Source organism: Pyxicephalus adspersus, chromosome 4 (assembly GCF_032062135.1).
Source record: "Pyxicephalus adspersus chromosome 4, UCB_Pads_2.0, whole genome shotgun sequence".
In the NCBI taxonomy this organism is placed as follows: domain Eukaryota; kingdom Metazoa; phylum Chordata; class Amphibia; order Anura; family Pyxicephalidae; genus Pyxicephalus; species Pyxicephalus adspersus.
In genome coordinates, this window is record NC_092861.1 from 114,542,810 (window position 1) to 114,560,381 (window position 17,572).

General features: G+C 37.1%; 2 protein-coding genes across 2 annotated transcripts in view; one reads left to right on the forward strand and one right to left on the reverse strand.

The window, feature by feature from the left end:
* Positions 1 to 1,985, reverse strand: part of C4H6orf120 (chromosome 4 C6orf120 homolog) — a 5,699-nt gene extending 3,714 nt beyond the window's left edge. The window contains exon 1 of the mRNA XM_072409351.1: positions 1,861 to 1,985. The gene's annotated coding sequence lies outside the window, so the exon portion shown is untranslated. The remainder of the gene's footprint in view (positions 1 to 1,860) is intronic.
* Positions 1,986 to 3,333: 1,348 nt separating this feature from the next.
* Positions 3,334 to 17,572, forward strand: part of WDR27 (WD repeat domain 27) — a gene marked incomplete in the record, with an annotated part of 144,279 nt that continues 130,040 nt past the window's right edge. The window contains 11 exon segments of the mRNA XM_072410253.1: positions 3,334 to 3,404; positions 3,478 to 3,676; positions 6,931 to 7,072; positions 9,029 to 9,153; positions 10,999 to 11,106; positions 11,855 to 11,906; positions 13,241 to 13,311; positions 13,490 to 13,610; positions 14,512 to 14,582; positions 15,612 to 15,745; positions 16,657 to 16,727. Coding sequence (XP_072266354.1) covers positions 3,497 to 3,676; positions 6,931 to 7,072; positions 9,029 to 9,153; positions 10,999 to 11,106; positions 11,855 to 11,906; positions 13,241 to 13,311; positions 13,490 to 13,610; positions 14,512 to 14,582; positions 15,612 to 15,745; positions 16,657 to 16,727 — 1,075 coding nt within the window.

Below are 17,572 nucleotides of genomic sequence, written 5' to 3' on the forward strand. Positions count from 1 at the left end.
ACAATAACTGTGTACTGTAGTCTTCTTCATGGGTAAATAAGGCATCCCCCTGAAAATAAGCCCTAGAGCATATTTTGGCCTTCCAAAAAAAATAAGACAGTGTCTTATCATCGGGGAAACAGGGTAGATAGTAAGCACTGAGAAAAGTACATGCCTAGCTTTGAAGCCAAGTACAGCTAAATTATGTTAAAGCTAACCTTATGGTGGCCGTGCTCTGTCCTCTCCTAAAATCTCCTTGTACATATAGGTAAAAAACAGACCTGTAAAGCAGCAATTTTAGCTAACTCTCATCTTACAGATTTCTGAGTGTGATGTCTGAGTCCTATGGAATGCAGAGCAGGTGAAATATCAAGAAAAGATACTATTGAATGTACAGCCCTACTTAATATGTTGGCTCTAAATAAATCCTGTTTATTATTAAGAAAAATAATAGTGCATTGTCAGAGCATCTACTCCTGACATTTCACCCGCTCTGCGTTATTTGACTCCTTAAAGAGCACCAATTATTATTATTATTACACAGTAACAAAAATAGAGGGAGCTAGTACTAGGGGAGTTCACAATGTATGAATTCCTTTCAATAGGATAATTGCCAACCCTTAAACTTCAATGTGTATAATAAACAAAAAAGAGAGAAACAGAGAGGGTTTTTTTAGCAAAAAAAAAAAAAAAAAATCAAACATGAACATTAATATTCTGCTTTATAGGCAGAAAGATTATGATTGGACCTGCCAGTCTCTGATCCAATTAGTAGTCAATTATCAGTTATTATTAGTAGCTAGACATTTAGCACCTACTTAGCGAAATGGCTGTATACCAACGCAAACGAGCGATGGGAAGGTTGATGAGTGCCTGAAGCTTTTTACCTGACGCGTTTCGCCCTTGTTAGGCTTCTTTAGGGGTAGCTGTGTGCTTTTATATACATGCCGTCTAGGTGTATTTATAAGATATAAGAGATAATCAGTCTGATATACCAGTATGTTATTTTACATACATTATTCAAGAAACATTTTTGATTATCATAAACAGCATAACAAAATAGTAGATCTTAATTGAACAAACATGATAACACTTATTGCATTTAGACATGCTATTACATAACAATAGTATGTATGAGATATATTATTTAAGACTATGTCTGTTGTATCGATTAATAAGGTTGAGTAATGAGGTTTCTTTTACAGTAAATCTGTGTTTACATGGGGCTGAGGACTCTCTTTACTTCCACCTAACATAATGAAAGCAAAGGATCTCTGTATAACCTCTTTATGTACTGCCTGCCTGCCTGTGTTTAGCAGTCAAGGTAGATATGGTGACAGGGCCTCTTTATAACATATGTTACCGTCTGTGTTTAGTTGTCAGGGAAGAATGTGGCGACAGATCCTCTTTAAAATATTATTAATGGCTGTTTAGTTGTCAGAATTGGATATGGTGACTGGGCTTCTTTATAACATATGGTACTGCCTGTGTTTTGGTTTCAGGATAGATATGGTGACAGGGCCTCTTTATAACATATATTTAGGTATCAGGGTGGGTTATGGTGACAGGGCCTCTTCATAACATATATTTGTATTATGGTAGATATGGTGACAGGGCCTCTTTATAACATATATTTGTATTAGGGTAGATATGGTGACAGGGCCTCTTTATAACATATATTTGTATTAGGGTGGGTTATGGTGACAGGGCCTCTTTATAACATATATTTATGTATCAGGGTAGAAGTGGTGACAGGGCCTCTTTAGCAGTATAACATAGTACCAGCTGTAGATATAAGGTGCCATATTTACATTTTCAGTGTGAATCATTTCACCAGGGGAATACAAGATTCACTTTGCAAACAAGGCGGCGAGCACTCACCAGAGAGGAGGCAGCCAACCCCCACAGGTGGACCCTCCACCAGCTCCCAGGAACCGAACCGCCACACCGGAACTAGTAATGTCACACAGAAGGAGGGGAGGACATCTCCAACCGGAAGTACAGGCAGTCACATAAACATTTAGTACACACGGTACATTATGAACACACACAATACACACTCCTACATTTTTATTCAGATACTTATTATTCATGTATTCTTTACCATACTTATACATAAGCATAAGCTAAGATTAGTTATATTTGTATGTATAGGTGAGGAAGAATTCTCCACACAACACAATTTCGCTCCGTGTCATAGAGTTCTCTTTCTGTGATACCTCACAAACTCCTACCAGCGCCATCTAGTGTCGCCTTACTCTATAGAACAACAATTGTATCGCTCGAAAGGTGAAGAAGCGCCCCCTGGTGACTCCACCTGTTGCTGTAATGATAATAGCAGGAAAGTCACCCCGCAAACTGAATAAAATATATTTGATTTGAGAATAAATGATGTCCCTACATCTGTGCAGAATTATTAGTATCTGGAATAAAATATATCACGTTCTTTGCAGTGCCTTCTGCTTTCAAAACTGGAACGGTGTCTATGACGTCAGTGCGTTACATGACCCTTTCGGCTTGCCGTACAATGGAATGGTAGCTGCTGTTGCTAGGATACGGAATGCATGCTGCTTTTGTTGACAAAAGTCTTTCACGAGGTAAGGTGTGTGAGAAGTGTGAATGTAGATGGGAATGGGTCAGGGTGTGAGGGAGGAAGGTTCTGCTATGTCACAATCAATTTGTAAAGCAGCATGCACAGATGTATTTACATTATTTATTATATGTCCTTGTATTATTATAATTATTAGTAATAAACTGTAATTATATAGCGCCAACATATTGCACAGCGATGTACACTAAATAGGGGTTGAAAATGACAGATGCAGACAGTGAGGAGGAGAGCACCCTGCCCCGAAGAGCTTACAATCTAAGAGGTAGTCAGCATTATTTTTTTTTGCTTCTCAATAGCATGAACCACTGTCAGTTCATTTATTTTTATATTCTGTGTCTTTTTGTGGGGAGATTTTATTTCACTTCTTGTCTCAGTAACACAAAAAGAAATGAAACCGTTGTCCTATACAGTTGTCACCAGAATGAGCATCCTGACTGGAAGAATTCAGGGGGACGGCAAAAGATTTAGAATTTTCCCTCTCTTCCTGCCTCTTCTCATACAGAATACCATAAGGCTTTGTACACACACTCGATAATTGTGCTTGGAAATGGTCTTTTATGATCATTTCCAGCAACAAAAGACTGAAAGATGAGCGAATGAGCGCTGTACATATGGAGCGATTCTGTTCTATGGATAGGGGAAGGGGGAGAGCGTGTGAGCGACGCCCCGCTGTGCTCTCTCCCCTTCACATCCATTGCAGTCTTTTATCTTCCTTCATTCATAGATCCGTCTGAATAACGTCAGACGTCCGCTGTACACATGTCAGATTCTTGGATCCCGACAGCTCATATCAGCCAAGAATCATCTGACCTGTGTATGTAGCCTTACATTCTACTTTGTTAAGGTTGTGTTTAATAATAATCTGTAAATATTTTATATTATTTTAGGTTTTTTATAAAGAAAAGGATGACAGAAGCATCGTCCATGGAAGATATATGTGCTCAGCCTACGGTTTGTGAGAAACGATGCACAGTGTCCACCTCTCCACTGTCTCATGTGCAGATTGCATGTTCTCACCAGTACTGTGCTTTCCCATGGAGTAAAAATGAGCTCTGCGTCTGGAACACAGCTGACCGACAGGCACAGGTAATGCTCCAGTGATTCTAGTGATACCTGCTCATTTAGCGTGAAAGTGGTAAAAGCTGAATTTCAAGATTTTAACTAAACAGTGAAGGGGGACTCAGCACACTGATGGGTTTATCTATCATCTCTCTGCCGCTCTTCTTTCTCCTTCATGATCTCTTGTACTTCAGCATACCCGGCTAACTTCTTGTGCCGCTTCATCCCGTCATCTGCTTTAAAAATTGTAGGTTCCATTTTTCATTTACTTGCCTTTAGAAATATATTTTAGGATATTTTGATGATTACAAAGCTGTATTTGTTTTTTTTTTTATATCTACCAGGTGTTTAGCGTTAATACTTTTATTTATTCTTCCTCTTTTAATAAAATCTTAAAAATAGGCGAATGTACCTGGGTCCTGCTTTATGAAAGGGTTCAGTGAAGTTCTTTAAAGTTTGCCAAACCAGTTGAACACAGTGAAGTCAAAGGGTGAGAAATCTTTCTCTTAAAAAATCAAATGTTCCTAGGGTATTATCTCTTATTATTGAATGTTTCTAGAGTATGTTGCATCTTGTACTGCTTACATAATATAATCAGTATGTGATGCCACATGTTCCAATAACATTACCTTAAAATAGAAAATAGCTTAATAACATTCGATCCTAAGAGAAAATCCTTTGACGTTTGTGTGCCTAAATTCTGCAAATGTTTGAGGAAAAAGTGAACATTGAAAACAATCCTAACGTTTGATCATACCTCATAACCCTACCAACAAGATGTAACCACTGCTACCCTTCTCTTTGTTTCTTAATGGGGTGTAACTCACCTAATTCAGCTGCTCCATTGTAACCCCTAATGCATATGTCAAGCTTTGACTACTGGCAGTGCACAGTGTGCTAGAAAATTCCATCATTTATGTACTACAATAAGGCTATATTTGGACAGAGACAACTTTATTCTAATTTTGGTTCTGTACATTACCACAATTAATTTAAATTGAAACAACTCGGATGCAGTTGAACTGCAGACTTTCAGCTTTAATTCAGTGGGTGGAACAAAAAGATTCCATAAAAATGTGAGGAACTAAAGCCTTTTTTTTACACAGTCACTTCATTCCAGGGGCTCAAAAGTAATTGGACAAATTAAAAAGCTGAAAATAAAATGTTCATTTCTAATAGCACACGCGCCGACGTCATCGTACGCGCTGACGTACACGCACGGAGGGAGAAGAAGCCGGCCGGCTTCTTCTTCCCGGAGAAGGCACCCGACGCTGGAGGACAACGCTGGAACACGACGATGGATGATCGCAGCGGGACCAGGTAAGTGATCGATAAACCCGAACTTTTCTTCAAGTTCAGGTTTATCGATAATTGTAACTATTTTAAGCCCGTACCAAGGTCGGGCTTATCGCTCAGGTGAGCTTTAGCTGTATGTTTTGGGTCATTGTCCATCTGTATTATGAAACCCCTCCCAATCAATGTGACGCATTTAGCTGGATTTGAGCAGACAGAATGTCTCTGAACACCTCAGAATTAATCCTGCAGCTTCTGTCCTGTGTCACATCATGGATAAATACTAGTGTCCCAGTGCCACTGGCAGCCATGCACGCCCAAGCCATCACACTGCCTCCGCCATGTTTTACAGATGATGTGGTATGCTTTGGATCATGAGCTGTTCCACCCCTTCTCCATACTTTTTTCTTGCCATCATTCTGGTAAATGTTGATCTTGGTTTCATCTGTCCAAAGAAAGTTTTTCCAGAACTGTGCTGGCTTTTTTAGATATTTTTGAGCAAAGTGCAATCTAGCCTTTCTATTCTTGAGGCTTATGAGTGGCTTGCACCTTGCAGTGCACCCTCTGTATTTACTTTCATGCAGTCTTCTCTTTATGGTAGACTTGGATATCGATACGCCTACTTCCTGGAGAGTGTTGTTCACTTGGTTGGCTGTTGTGAAGGGGTTTCTCTTCACCATGGAAATGATTCTGCGATCATCCACCACTGTTGTCTTCCGTGGACGTCCAGGTCTTTTGGCGTTGCTGAGTTCACCAGTGCTTTGTTTCTTTCTCATGATGTACCAAACTGTAGATTTTGCCACTGCTAATATTGTAGCAATTTCCTGGATGGGTTTTTTCTGTTTTTTGCAGCTAAAGGATGGCTTGTTTCACTTGCATGGAGAGCTCCTTTCACCGCATGTTGTCTGATAATGACATAATGAAGGAATTGCCCACACCAGCCCATGAAATAGCCTTTGGGTCAATTGTCCAATTACTTTTGAGCCCCTGAAATGAAGTGATTGTGTAAAAAAAAGCTTTAGTTCCTCACATTTTTATGGAATCTTTTTGTTCAACCCACTGAATTAAAGCTGAAAGTCTGGAGTTCAACTGCATCAGAGTTGTTTCATTTAAAATTAATTGTGGTGATATACAGAACCAAAATTAGAAAAAAGTTGTCTCTGTCTAAATATTTATGGACCTAACTGTATTTTGGATATAATGAAAACATGGAAATACAACTACTGCAAGGATACCAACAATATTGGAAAATATTGAGAATAGCTAATAGGTGTTACCACAACAAAATATAATGTACATTTATTATGCATTATTATATATTTCTAAAAGAGCAAAATATCTAATCACCTGTGTAGATATTAGCATTTGGGTAGCCTATCAGGATGAACTGAAAATCTTTGGTGCTAATTTATCATGGAAGAACACAGAATATCCCAGATTTTTAAATGGGGACCATTATCAAGAAATTATTTGTGTATTTTAAAACTGTTGCTAGTGGTCTTTTTATCTTAGCTGAGACCTCTTTCTTGAGTAAGCCTAGCAGTTCCTACTTTAATTTATTAAGTGATTAATAAACTTCCAATTTAGAAACTGTAGGAGAGCTAGAAAGTTGATGTTAATACCATAATCATTTTACTATCCCACTATATTTTACATACCAGGATGTCAATAAAGTCTTCAAGGTTACCAGAGATGTTGCCACAAGCCTAGAAAGGCTTTCTAATCTTTGTGATATGCTGATTGGGGCTTTCTGCAATCTACCTGTCATTGTTTATTTGTGAAAATGTTGGATGGGGTGGAAGTGGCTGTCAGGCAAAAAGTTATAGGCAAGTCATTTGAAGTTATCTGAATTGCGTTGATTGCCTCCTGTATGGAGCTTATGACTAATTAACAAAACCAAATACAAAAAAAAATTATGTTTTGTATGCATGTACATAATTTTGGGAGGACATATATTCTTAGAATTTATTTTACTTTTAATTTGGCAGTCTATGATTCTGAAAGGCCATCACCAACCCATAACTGCAGTGGCAATCAAACAGGATGGGGATCAATGGCTGGCTTGCTCAGCGTCCCAAGACTATGTCATTACATGGAATCTAAATGACTGCAGAAAAGCTGTGCTTCAAGGTAAGAGACTCTTTCACTGCTGGCATATTTACAGGTATGATAGTCATAAATCTGGGTCACCACAAGTTTAAGGAAAATTTAAGGATAATTTGCATCTGAGGACTTTTAGTTGTCAGTAATGTGCAGACGTCTTCTTCTTTCATTCCTTTTTTTCCTGCTTTTTTATATTAAAAACAAGTACAAAGCTTTGTGTGGCCCATTACTTGGAGAGTCGGTAGCCAGGACACATCTCAAGTGTGTCTCTCCAGCATCATTTCTTATCTGCCCTAGTAAAGAGCAAGTAAACAGCACACTTTATAAGAGTGAATCCAGCAAAATATCAGCAATATACAGTGCTTACCATCTGCATTAACAAATGGGAAAAATCACTGTCTATCTTTGTTAGCTTATTTGTTATAAATTAAGTAGCACATGGTTGTTTAAACAAAACCTCAAAGCAAAGTAAGCCACCATTGTGATGCCAGCCCCCCCCCCCGCCTTAAAGTGCAAGAACTTTGAAAGATGGATTAAATGATCAGTATTGAGGTACGAAATGGTAAAAAGGGGTAGGGAAACAGCTTTCTACATTAAGGCTATGTTCACACTGGCCATGAGATTGCAGTATGGTTTCAGCTTCCTCATTCCAGTAAACTGCTGCCTCAGGTAAGACTCTACAAGTAGTTTTTCCCTGCATCAGCTCCATAGAGGATGAATGGGGGCAGCAGTGAGTGGTACAGTAATACGTACTACTGCAAGTTGTCAAATGTGTTCTCTTTCTTGGCCTATATAACTTAGGCCCAGTATAGGCCTGCCTTGGGATCGAGTGGGATCGCTCAGTCTTGACACATCTAAACTTGGCCCAAGTCATATAACTAATAGCGTGCCCTAGGTTACTGAACTCCCAGGCAGTGCTCTGCAAGATAACCAAGGGTAAGTAGAAGAACAAAAAGGCATCTTTTATACCCTACTGGAGTTTAACTACATTTTTTCCTTGACCCCACTATGATCCAATCAAAAAATGCCAACAATATGAAACTTTAAAATACCATATTATTTTATACCGAATGAGTTGTTGGAATTTTGTGTGACCATTTTTTTCTGCCATCTCTCACAAAATGCAACATGTTCCTTAAACTGTAACTGTAGCCTTTTAAAGTTTATTTTGTACTTCTAAATAACTAAACTAAATACAACTGCAGGGTCTGAATGTTGCTATACTTGACATTTTAGCTAGATGGCAGTCTTTAACCACTGCAAAAAATATATTTTTTACTTTGACTTTTTTATTCATTTTTAAATTATGTAAAATAAATTGGGCCTGATATTCTGACAGATGCAAGGTATTGCACTTCAAGTCAAGTACCATATGCTGGAGGGGTGTTTTAGAAAATATGGTATGCAGATTCCCTATTTAATGTACAGCGCTGCTTAATATGTTGTCGCTATATAAATCCTATTTAATAATATTAATAACAATAATAATAACAATAGAAAATATTCCTAAGTGTGACCACGCTACAGTATTTCAGTAAGAATAAAAATAGCATGTTTATCTTTTCAAAGCAAACTTTTTTGAAAATGAAAAGCTCTAATATAAGCCCTCAAGGTAAAACAATCTGACTGTACCTTTCCTCACCACTACTTCCTGGGTTAGCTAGATGATAGATATGGGATTGGGGGTTGGAGCTTTCAAAAGAGCAGTCCTTTAATTTTCAGGGAATGTCCACCTAAGTAGGAAAGAACTTTAGTATCTATATTCCTATTTGAAATCTAGTGGTTTACCATAATATAAATATTAAATTAAAGGAGCAATATATATCTTTGTGTTTGAATACCTCTCTCAGATTTAGAAAACAAGCTTTTTTTGTTGCTTAATTTTCTCTTTTATCCTATGCAATATATGTATAATGACTTAGACATCAGACTACTAAAACTACTACTTCTGAAAGCCTAATGTACATTTTTTTGACTGTTTAGGATTGCTGCCCCGTGGACTTGTCATTGGTACCCTTTTGGGTGATGTTCAGCATTTAGCTTTTCAAATGAATGAAAAGCTGGTTGTGGCATGTGCCGGAACCTGTGTATTTGTACTTAATTCTCAGGTAAGTCTAGTCATATGTCATTTTACTTGAAGAGAAAATAAAAAAACAAAAGCCTTTGTGCTATTCAATGCAGCGGCCTCAGTTTTTCATATGAAGAATTATTTTTGCATACTAGATAATTGTTTTTATTTATCCTTCAGGTTTTAATGATGAGAAACATAACTTACCCTGTTAGTATTGTTTCTAAACTTTGTATATATGTGTATATTTTTCTGGTTTAGTAAAAGTTCAACAGTTTAAAGGATATGTATACCAAATAATAAAATAGCAAAAAATCTCCCTTTTTATCTTGCAAACAAATTAGAACATTTCTTTTTATGCTACTACTTTTACTTTTTATTACTGCTCTCTGTTACTTTTTATTACTGCTCTCTGGACACATGCAGGCACAGGTACAAAAAAAGAAAACAGGTTATACCATATAATTGAATGAAGAGAGTATGAAATGTCCCACCAAGAATAACAGTTAGAGGTTGGTTGCCTGCCAGAGTCTATCCAGAGTCAACTGCAACTGATAAAGTCTAAAAGAATTGTGAACCCTTTTTAGCAACCACTCAAAAACAGGATACAGCTTTGAGTATTTCAGGTCCAATTTCTGGAGGAACTTTTTGAACTCCCAAAATGTAGCACGTTGCTTTTGGTTTTCCTAAGTTTTATTTTTTAAATCTTTTGGAGTCACTTCTATTAAAATAGGCTATTTCAATCTGCGTGGGGTGTTTTCCCTATCTCTGTAATTCAAAAGCCATATCAAAATAGGGCAAGTGGAGCTGCCCTGGGAAGGAGAATACATTAGAACCTCAAGAGCTTGTTCCTGGCAAAAAAAGGTTACAGGCCATCATCTCATCTGCTCATGGTGTCTATTATCTGTATTTATTTAGCTTAAGCTCAGTTTTTCTCTATGCACTTTCTGTTTTTTTTACATTCTTCTTCTGCCTGTTTTTTAAATATCCTTTGCCTTACACACAGTAAATTTATCCTAAAAAAAGAGAGGTTTTGGCAACATTTTTATTGAAGGAGTAATGCCCTCTAATTATTCTGCTTTCCACTGCAGAGGTTAGTTCTTGCACTTTAAGGCTGTCCAGAAGGTTGAACTTCAGGATAGACATTACCATACTGACCATATTGTCGTTTAGGACTTTTCAGGCAGTGGTAGTTATTGCATTCTGAAAAATGACTTGGGGGACCAAGATGTCACATCGTGCTTAGGAGCGGGTAAGGTAGCTGTCACTGGCAGGCCTTCTTCTGAGTGAAATGGCTGTGGGGGGCAAGGGTGCCAGAATACTCAAGACTGGCATATGGTATTTTGGAAAACATTTCAAGGAAGCCATCACACCCTATATTCTGTCTTGCATTAGTTTGCAACCATTTAGCTTCATGCCACCATCATACAGCCCTCCCTCTGCCAGTACACCTATCTCTATATTCCTCCTAGCCATGGCCAGTAGTTAGGGCTTGGGGTGAGGATCAAATAGTTGGTTGAATTTCCAGGATTTTTTAGGATCAGCAGTAAACTGCCTGCTAGAACCAGAAAGTCAAGTCCCGCTAAGAACATTTTGCAAAATATGTCTTACAGAAAGCTGAGATGACAGTACTTAGTTTAAAGATAAATTGTAAGTGGACAGACTACTCTATATTAAAATAACTAAATTTTTGTATTCATGTAAGCACATAAGAATAAAATGGTAAAAATAAAATCACTTTAGATCCCCAAATGACTATGATAGGAATCTAAATATGAATACATTTGTTTAAATAGTCATGAGGATCTTGTCATAATTCTTTATGTTTCTGTTTTATGTTCCCCATACAAGTACCACTAAAATGCTTTCTTTTTTTTGGTAATAGAAAGAAGAAATACTTGCAGAGCTGGCAGTTCACCAAGGACCGGTGACCGGAGCTGAATTTTGGGGCGATAGGTTTCTTGTGTGCATTTCAGAAGACAGAACGTTTTCGGTAATACTCTAATACAGTATGATGGTCAGCTTCTATCTATTGCTTTCTTTAGTAAAGTAAAATCAGACGAAGCCTGAAAACATGTACTGCCAGAATCAGCAGAAAACAGCAGATGCTGAGTAAACTAAGGAATTATAATAATTCAAATCTGTCATATGTATCTAATATTATTAAATGAACACTTGGAGAACATCCCTTTTACTTGTATAAAAAAGGAAAAAAAAACATTTTAAAGTGAGCCTGTATTCAATTTTAAACTTTCAAAAGTACTGCCTAGGAACAGACACTGCAGGGTTCTAGTGATTACTTTAATTAGCCAAAAAAATACTGTTGCCATCGCTGATTTAGTTTTTTTCTGCTAGTGTCTCGCTTTCCCATTCTAAATGACTAAAATGTATCAACTGTCATTCAGTGAGACTTTCTTAGTAGCCAAGGCACTCTTATGGTTTAGGAGAATGTCATTGTATAATTTACCGATATAGCCAAAACCAAACATGTAAAAATGTTCTTTTGACTTCAGTAGTTTGTCACACACCTGAAATAGGCATGCACCAAATTGTGGCACAAGATGTGTGTAGTCAATAAGTTCTGTGATTCTACACCACAGAAGATTGCAAAACCATAATGTTAAATACAGTACATTTTTTTTACTTTAGCACTGTAGCTGTGTTTACTTGATTGGTTATATGTTTATTGGATGCTTTTTCTAATTGTCTGCAAATGATTTTTTACATTTTTGTATTTTCAGGTATGGGACTACCATGCAGGACATTTGGTTTACCGGTCTGCAATAATATCAGGTATAAAATGCAATCTATCAGGTATGAGAAGCCCTCTGCATCAATATACTGTAAGTGCTTACTGTAAGGGTTGCCTGATACCCTAGATTCTAAGACTGTTCCCAGTCTTCCAGATTGTGGGATACTGGTAAAAATGAAAGGTACTGGGCCAGATTTATTAAAGCTCTCCATGGCTGGAGAGGGTACGCTTTCACTGCTGAAGCTGGGTGATCCAGCAAACCTGTAATGGATTTCTTAAAAGTCTTTTGCTCTTTGTCAGCAAATTTTTTAAATCCTGGACCAGATCCAACCCAGGTTTGCTGTATCACTCAGCCTAACTGATAAAAGTGTATCCTCTCCAGCCTTGGAAAGCTTAATAAATAGGCCCACTGTAAAGGATTGAAAGGAAGTATTGCATCCAGGTCTTTTTTTTTGTTCCAAAAGGGACAATAATACAAATACAAAACAAAACAATAGTCCAAAGTTGGCCTCCCTTTACACTCCTTACACTCTCTTTAGTAAGGCATTCTGGGAGAGATTAGGAGCTTAAATATTGTCATTTTTTAAGCAATTCTATATAATGTCATGGCTAAAAAAATGTATATTTTGGGACCAGGAAGTCCTGGTCAGGCACAGATGGTGGTAGCCTAGTTGGGATAAACATTGTACTTTGTCTGGTAAAGAGACTTTATTGAGATTGCCACAGACCTTTATGTTGTTATACACAGTTCTATTTACCCAGGTTACTATTTTGTCTTTTGAAAATGTCTTCTTCTAGGTCTTTGTGAAAGACTACTAATTCGTTGTAAGCCTTAGCAATTTTACCCATTTTGTTTTCAATGCAGTATGTATAGGAAGGTCCCTAGATTGTGCAAATTTTACTGTTTTAGGCATCCTACTGGCAAACTTTCTATGAATGAAGTGTACATAGTTAACAACATGCTCTAAAAGGCTTCAGGACAAGAGTTTAAATCAGCATGTTGCTTTCCCCCTTCTCAGAGTTGCTATGTTCATTTTTTGTTTAATACTTTACCTGTAACTGTTGTTCCCGAGAGGCTCCTGGACCTTGGACTTGATGTCCAGAAATCTGGGGAGGAAGATGCACTTCTGTTGAGCTGTATTTACTGTAAATATTCTTTGAGCACCTATTGCACCTTATTTTATTCCCATACATTGCCCAAAATGTTTAGTGGCTCTTCAATCTACAGTGCTTCACAAAAGTGCATAAACTCACAACGATTAACTATGGGATAGTGGTAGGCAGCACCAACTCATGACTGCTCCTTTGTTAATCTTTGTCTTTGCTGCATACACTCTTTCATTTATCAGGTTCTCGTCTTGTTTTTCCCTGATAGCCTTTCCCCTTTTGAAGATGTACATTGATGAAGAAAACGAGCAACTTGTTACAGGGTGTTCTGATGGAATGGTAAAATTCCTAGTTCAATCATTTTTTTACTGCATAAATCCTATAATTATTACTATTATTGCTATATCATATATGATATTTGAATGTCTCATACTTAGTTTTCCCAAATTAAGAATATCAGTGACAAAATTATTTATTAGATCAGAAATAAACATCAGTTGTTAAATTTTTGTTTCAGTTACGAGCCTTCAGTTTGGTTCAAGAGCACGGTTTTCGGTGCCTGTGCAATATTGATCTGCGAAAGGAGAAACTTAAATTCTACAGAAGGTTTGAAAAGACTAGTTCATCTGGAAGATCAGGTAATGTATGTTAAACACCGCCAATCCCATGGGTCAGTCTTACTAGCCTTAGAAATGAACTTTTCTAGTACTAATATCCTAAATAATACTTTTTCTTTATACCACAAATGCTTCTGTTCATTGTGGCAATAAATGACCCTGTAATAGTAAGAGATATTTCCTCTAATTAGGTTGATTCTAAATTGCATTGGCAAAAAGATACGCATACTGTGATTTGAGGTGCAAATTTTTTACAGAACAGGAATTTAATTTCTGAGAGCAGGACAAATTTTGCTTTCCTACATACAGTACAAGTAACAGTCATAGTACACATGGGCCTCTGACGCTGCTAGCTTCAATTTCAACTGGCACTGTAAATTACCTCAAGGATCATTGCTTTATGGAAGGTATTAGCCTGTCTATGAATACCCTTAGACTTTGAATAAATAATGGATCTTGTGCCAAAAACGATGATAAATCAGCTACAGACTGTTTTACATTATACAGTTAGGAAGCAGCAATAACTTTTTCTGTTCTGGTGCTGGAGATTTGGATGTAGCGTTATCATCATGGGACCTCCAACTGCTGGTCTCAGGAGGTTTGAAGTGAGATATAGTGATGTCATTGGAAGACATTTATAATTTAGCAGCCTCTGGTAATAAATATGACAAAATAAAAGTGCATGCTTTTCATGATCTTTGTTGCATAGTAGTAACTGTTGAAAATATAATGAGCATTTGCTTTTTGTTAGACAGATATATCCTTATTTGTAAAAAAAGATACTGACTAATACAAAATGTCTAAAATATTTTTATATAAGGGAAGTATACAGGGTTGTCTGTGTAACTTATTTTCTCTGGCATAATGTTCATACCAGCTTTATAATATTTATGTTGTATGTTAATTTAAATAACCATTTTTTTTAAAGATTATGATGGACTTAGCATTCATTTGGCTGGATCAATATCAATGGCATGTAAAACAGGACAGAGGGTAAGTATGTTTACATTCATACTTTATAAATAAATGTATTATTTTACTTAATATTTATAATATTAACATGTATCACTAGTTTATATTAGTGTATATTTATTCAAGTTTTAATAAATGTGCTAAATCTGACCCCTGCAAATTTTTGGAAGGCTTACATATTAGAATTCCCAGAGCAGTGCTAGTTAATGTAACTTATGTATATTGATAAGGATAAAATCAGGTGTGAATTGCTTTTATGTAGTGTTTTCAGAACAATATGTATTACTTGATTACATCCAGCCTGTTTTTTGAGCATCCACTGTTTTATGAAGTTCTTTCATTTAGGCTAAGAAATTCTGTAAAGTCTGCAAGCATCTTGTTAAGGAGCCTTTGTTCCTTAGTTGTAATCTTTGGCATTGAATTGAAGGCTTAATCTTGATTTGATCAAATGTTGAGGGTCTATGTACAGTGTGGGTCTATAATCCAAGGTGACCACAAGGTATCAGATTTGAAAGCTAACAAGATGCTTGCAGACATTACAGAATTTCTTCTTGTTACCAGTTCTTACCTTAGGCTATGTACACAGGTAAGACTTTGGTTGTCTTTGGAAAGGATCTTTCGCGATCCTTTCTAACAGCAAAAGACTGAAAGATCAATGAACGAGCACTGTACATACAGCGCTGTTCTGCTCTATGGAGAGGGAAGGGGGAGAATGAGTGAGCGGCACCCGGTGCTCTATCCCCTTCACTTGCATTATGGCTGCTCATTGAACTGCCAGGACGGTTCTATGAACGCCATCGAACAGCTGCTGTACACACCCTAGGTTCTCATCCATTACTAGCCCTGAAATCATAATGATCTGACATGTGTATGTAGCCTTACTTTCCCAAAAAATTTTAAGCTAAACCTGGTTTATAATTTAAACTGGTTAATTTATTGGTCCACCAGGTCAGGTTAATGATAATGTGATTCAGAATAACTATGGAAATAATCTGTGTTCTCTATCAAGCCAAAAGTGTAGTACTAAAATTGTATTGTGTTTATTTGCAGGATTTCTGTTTGATTGCTTCAATGTTTGAAAATCAAATATCACTACTTGAGTTTGACACTTGCGCTTTGTGGCAACTTCAGCAGCTGGAAGCCAGATCCTTTGCATTAGAGGCCAATTTGTCCATTGTTTCCAGGTACTAGAAAACCCTATGGTTTATATGACAGTAAAGGATTTAAAATGCTTTTGATTCCACAGGTAATGCTATCTAAAATACCAATAGGAATTATATAATCAGTACTGTCAGTCAGTGTATTTTATTAATAGCTAAGTTGTTGGGTAAGTAGTAAGTCTTATTGCTGCAACCTAAATGTTGTTAATTCGTAAGTGGTGGATAAAATCACTGGCCATCAGCAGTGTGGTAACAAAGTTTTTTTAGTGTGATACTTACAAAGGCCACTGTTCACTTTTAATCACTTTTTAGAATATTTACTAAAATTCAGCTTTTGGGTCAGAACCTTGTGTCTTACTCTCAATGAAAATCTATGGCTTGGTTTAGGAGCCTTTCACTTTTAATAAAGAACTCTCCTGTGTATTTTTAAATTTACTGTGCCAATACATCTAGTATAATAAGTGGGATCTAAGCTGCTAAGCAAATCTTTTTAATGCCGTTTCAACTGATACATATTTGCTATTCTGTTTTTTATGTTATCTTTATTTATGTTGCATACATTATCACATTACATAACACAAAGAACCATTCTTCATTTTCTACCTCCAACAGCTGTAAATTTAATGTCTGTACCTCAGTCAAAAACACTGTAGGGTCAATATGATGTGGCACCAGCTAAATTTACCAGTATGCCTTGGGATTGTGGGAGGAAGCTGAGGAAACCAAAGCAAACCCACACGAACGTCAAAAAAAAAATACAGACTCCATGCCTACCATGCATAGGACATATCCCAACACACACATATTGTTATAGTTAAATATATGGCTGGATATTTATAAAATGTCTGGGTTTCTAATATTTAGGAGATATTTATATGATTTGTTTTTCTTTTTGTGGTGTATCATCATTTGTTATTTGAATCTTTTTCTTGTAGTAATCCTCTGCTACCAACGTCTCCATTATGTTCTCAAGTTTCTAAAAAAATTGAAAATACAAAGACAAATGGTAAGTATAACTAAATCTATATATAAGTTTAGCAGTGTCACATTTTCATTTTGGCATAAACTTAAAAGCAGCACATTTTATAAGAACGCTAGGCTACCATACCAAAACGGGAATCAGGTAGGATTTCTGCAGTCTTCTGCCTACCATTTTTAGGCAACTCTGGGACCTGTAGCTTTCCAATATAAACATTTAACAATGGATTTCTAAAGGCCTGATACTAAATAAAGGAAGGTGGAAGTGATGGCCAATGGGACCTCAGATTAGTTTGACAATAGCAGTTTCTTCTTTCTAGCGACTAGGAAGGGCCCAGACACCTTCATTGTCAGGCTAGTACTTTGAAATATGATGAGGGGGAGTATTTTTCCCTTTTTATTTCTATCCTGCCTTTTCCTGGTCCCTAGCCCCATTCAAATACAGCCCACCAGAAATACCCACTTCTCCATACTGATATCCACCAATTAAAACAGTTTGATATTTGTGTACCTCCAGTTTTAGTATGTTTCTATCAGATTACAAAAATCTTGTGAATTTTCAAAATCCATGCTTCTACTGCTTGCCTATAATACATCAGTACTTAGTGTACCTGATGTGGGCAGAGATTCACTTTAAATCCACGCAGATATACATGGGCAGCATGGTGGCTCAGGGGTTAGCACTCCGGCCTTTGCAGCGCTAGGTCCCAGGTTCGATCCCCAGCCAGGACATTATCAGGTTCTCCCCGTGTCTGCGTGGGTTTCCTCCGGGTACTCTGGTTTCCTCCGGGTACTCTGGTTTCCACCCACATCCCAAAAACATGCAGTTAGGTTCATTGGCTTCTCCCTAACAATTGACCTTAGACTACATTA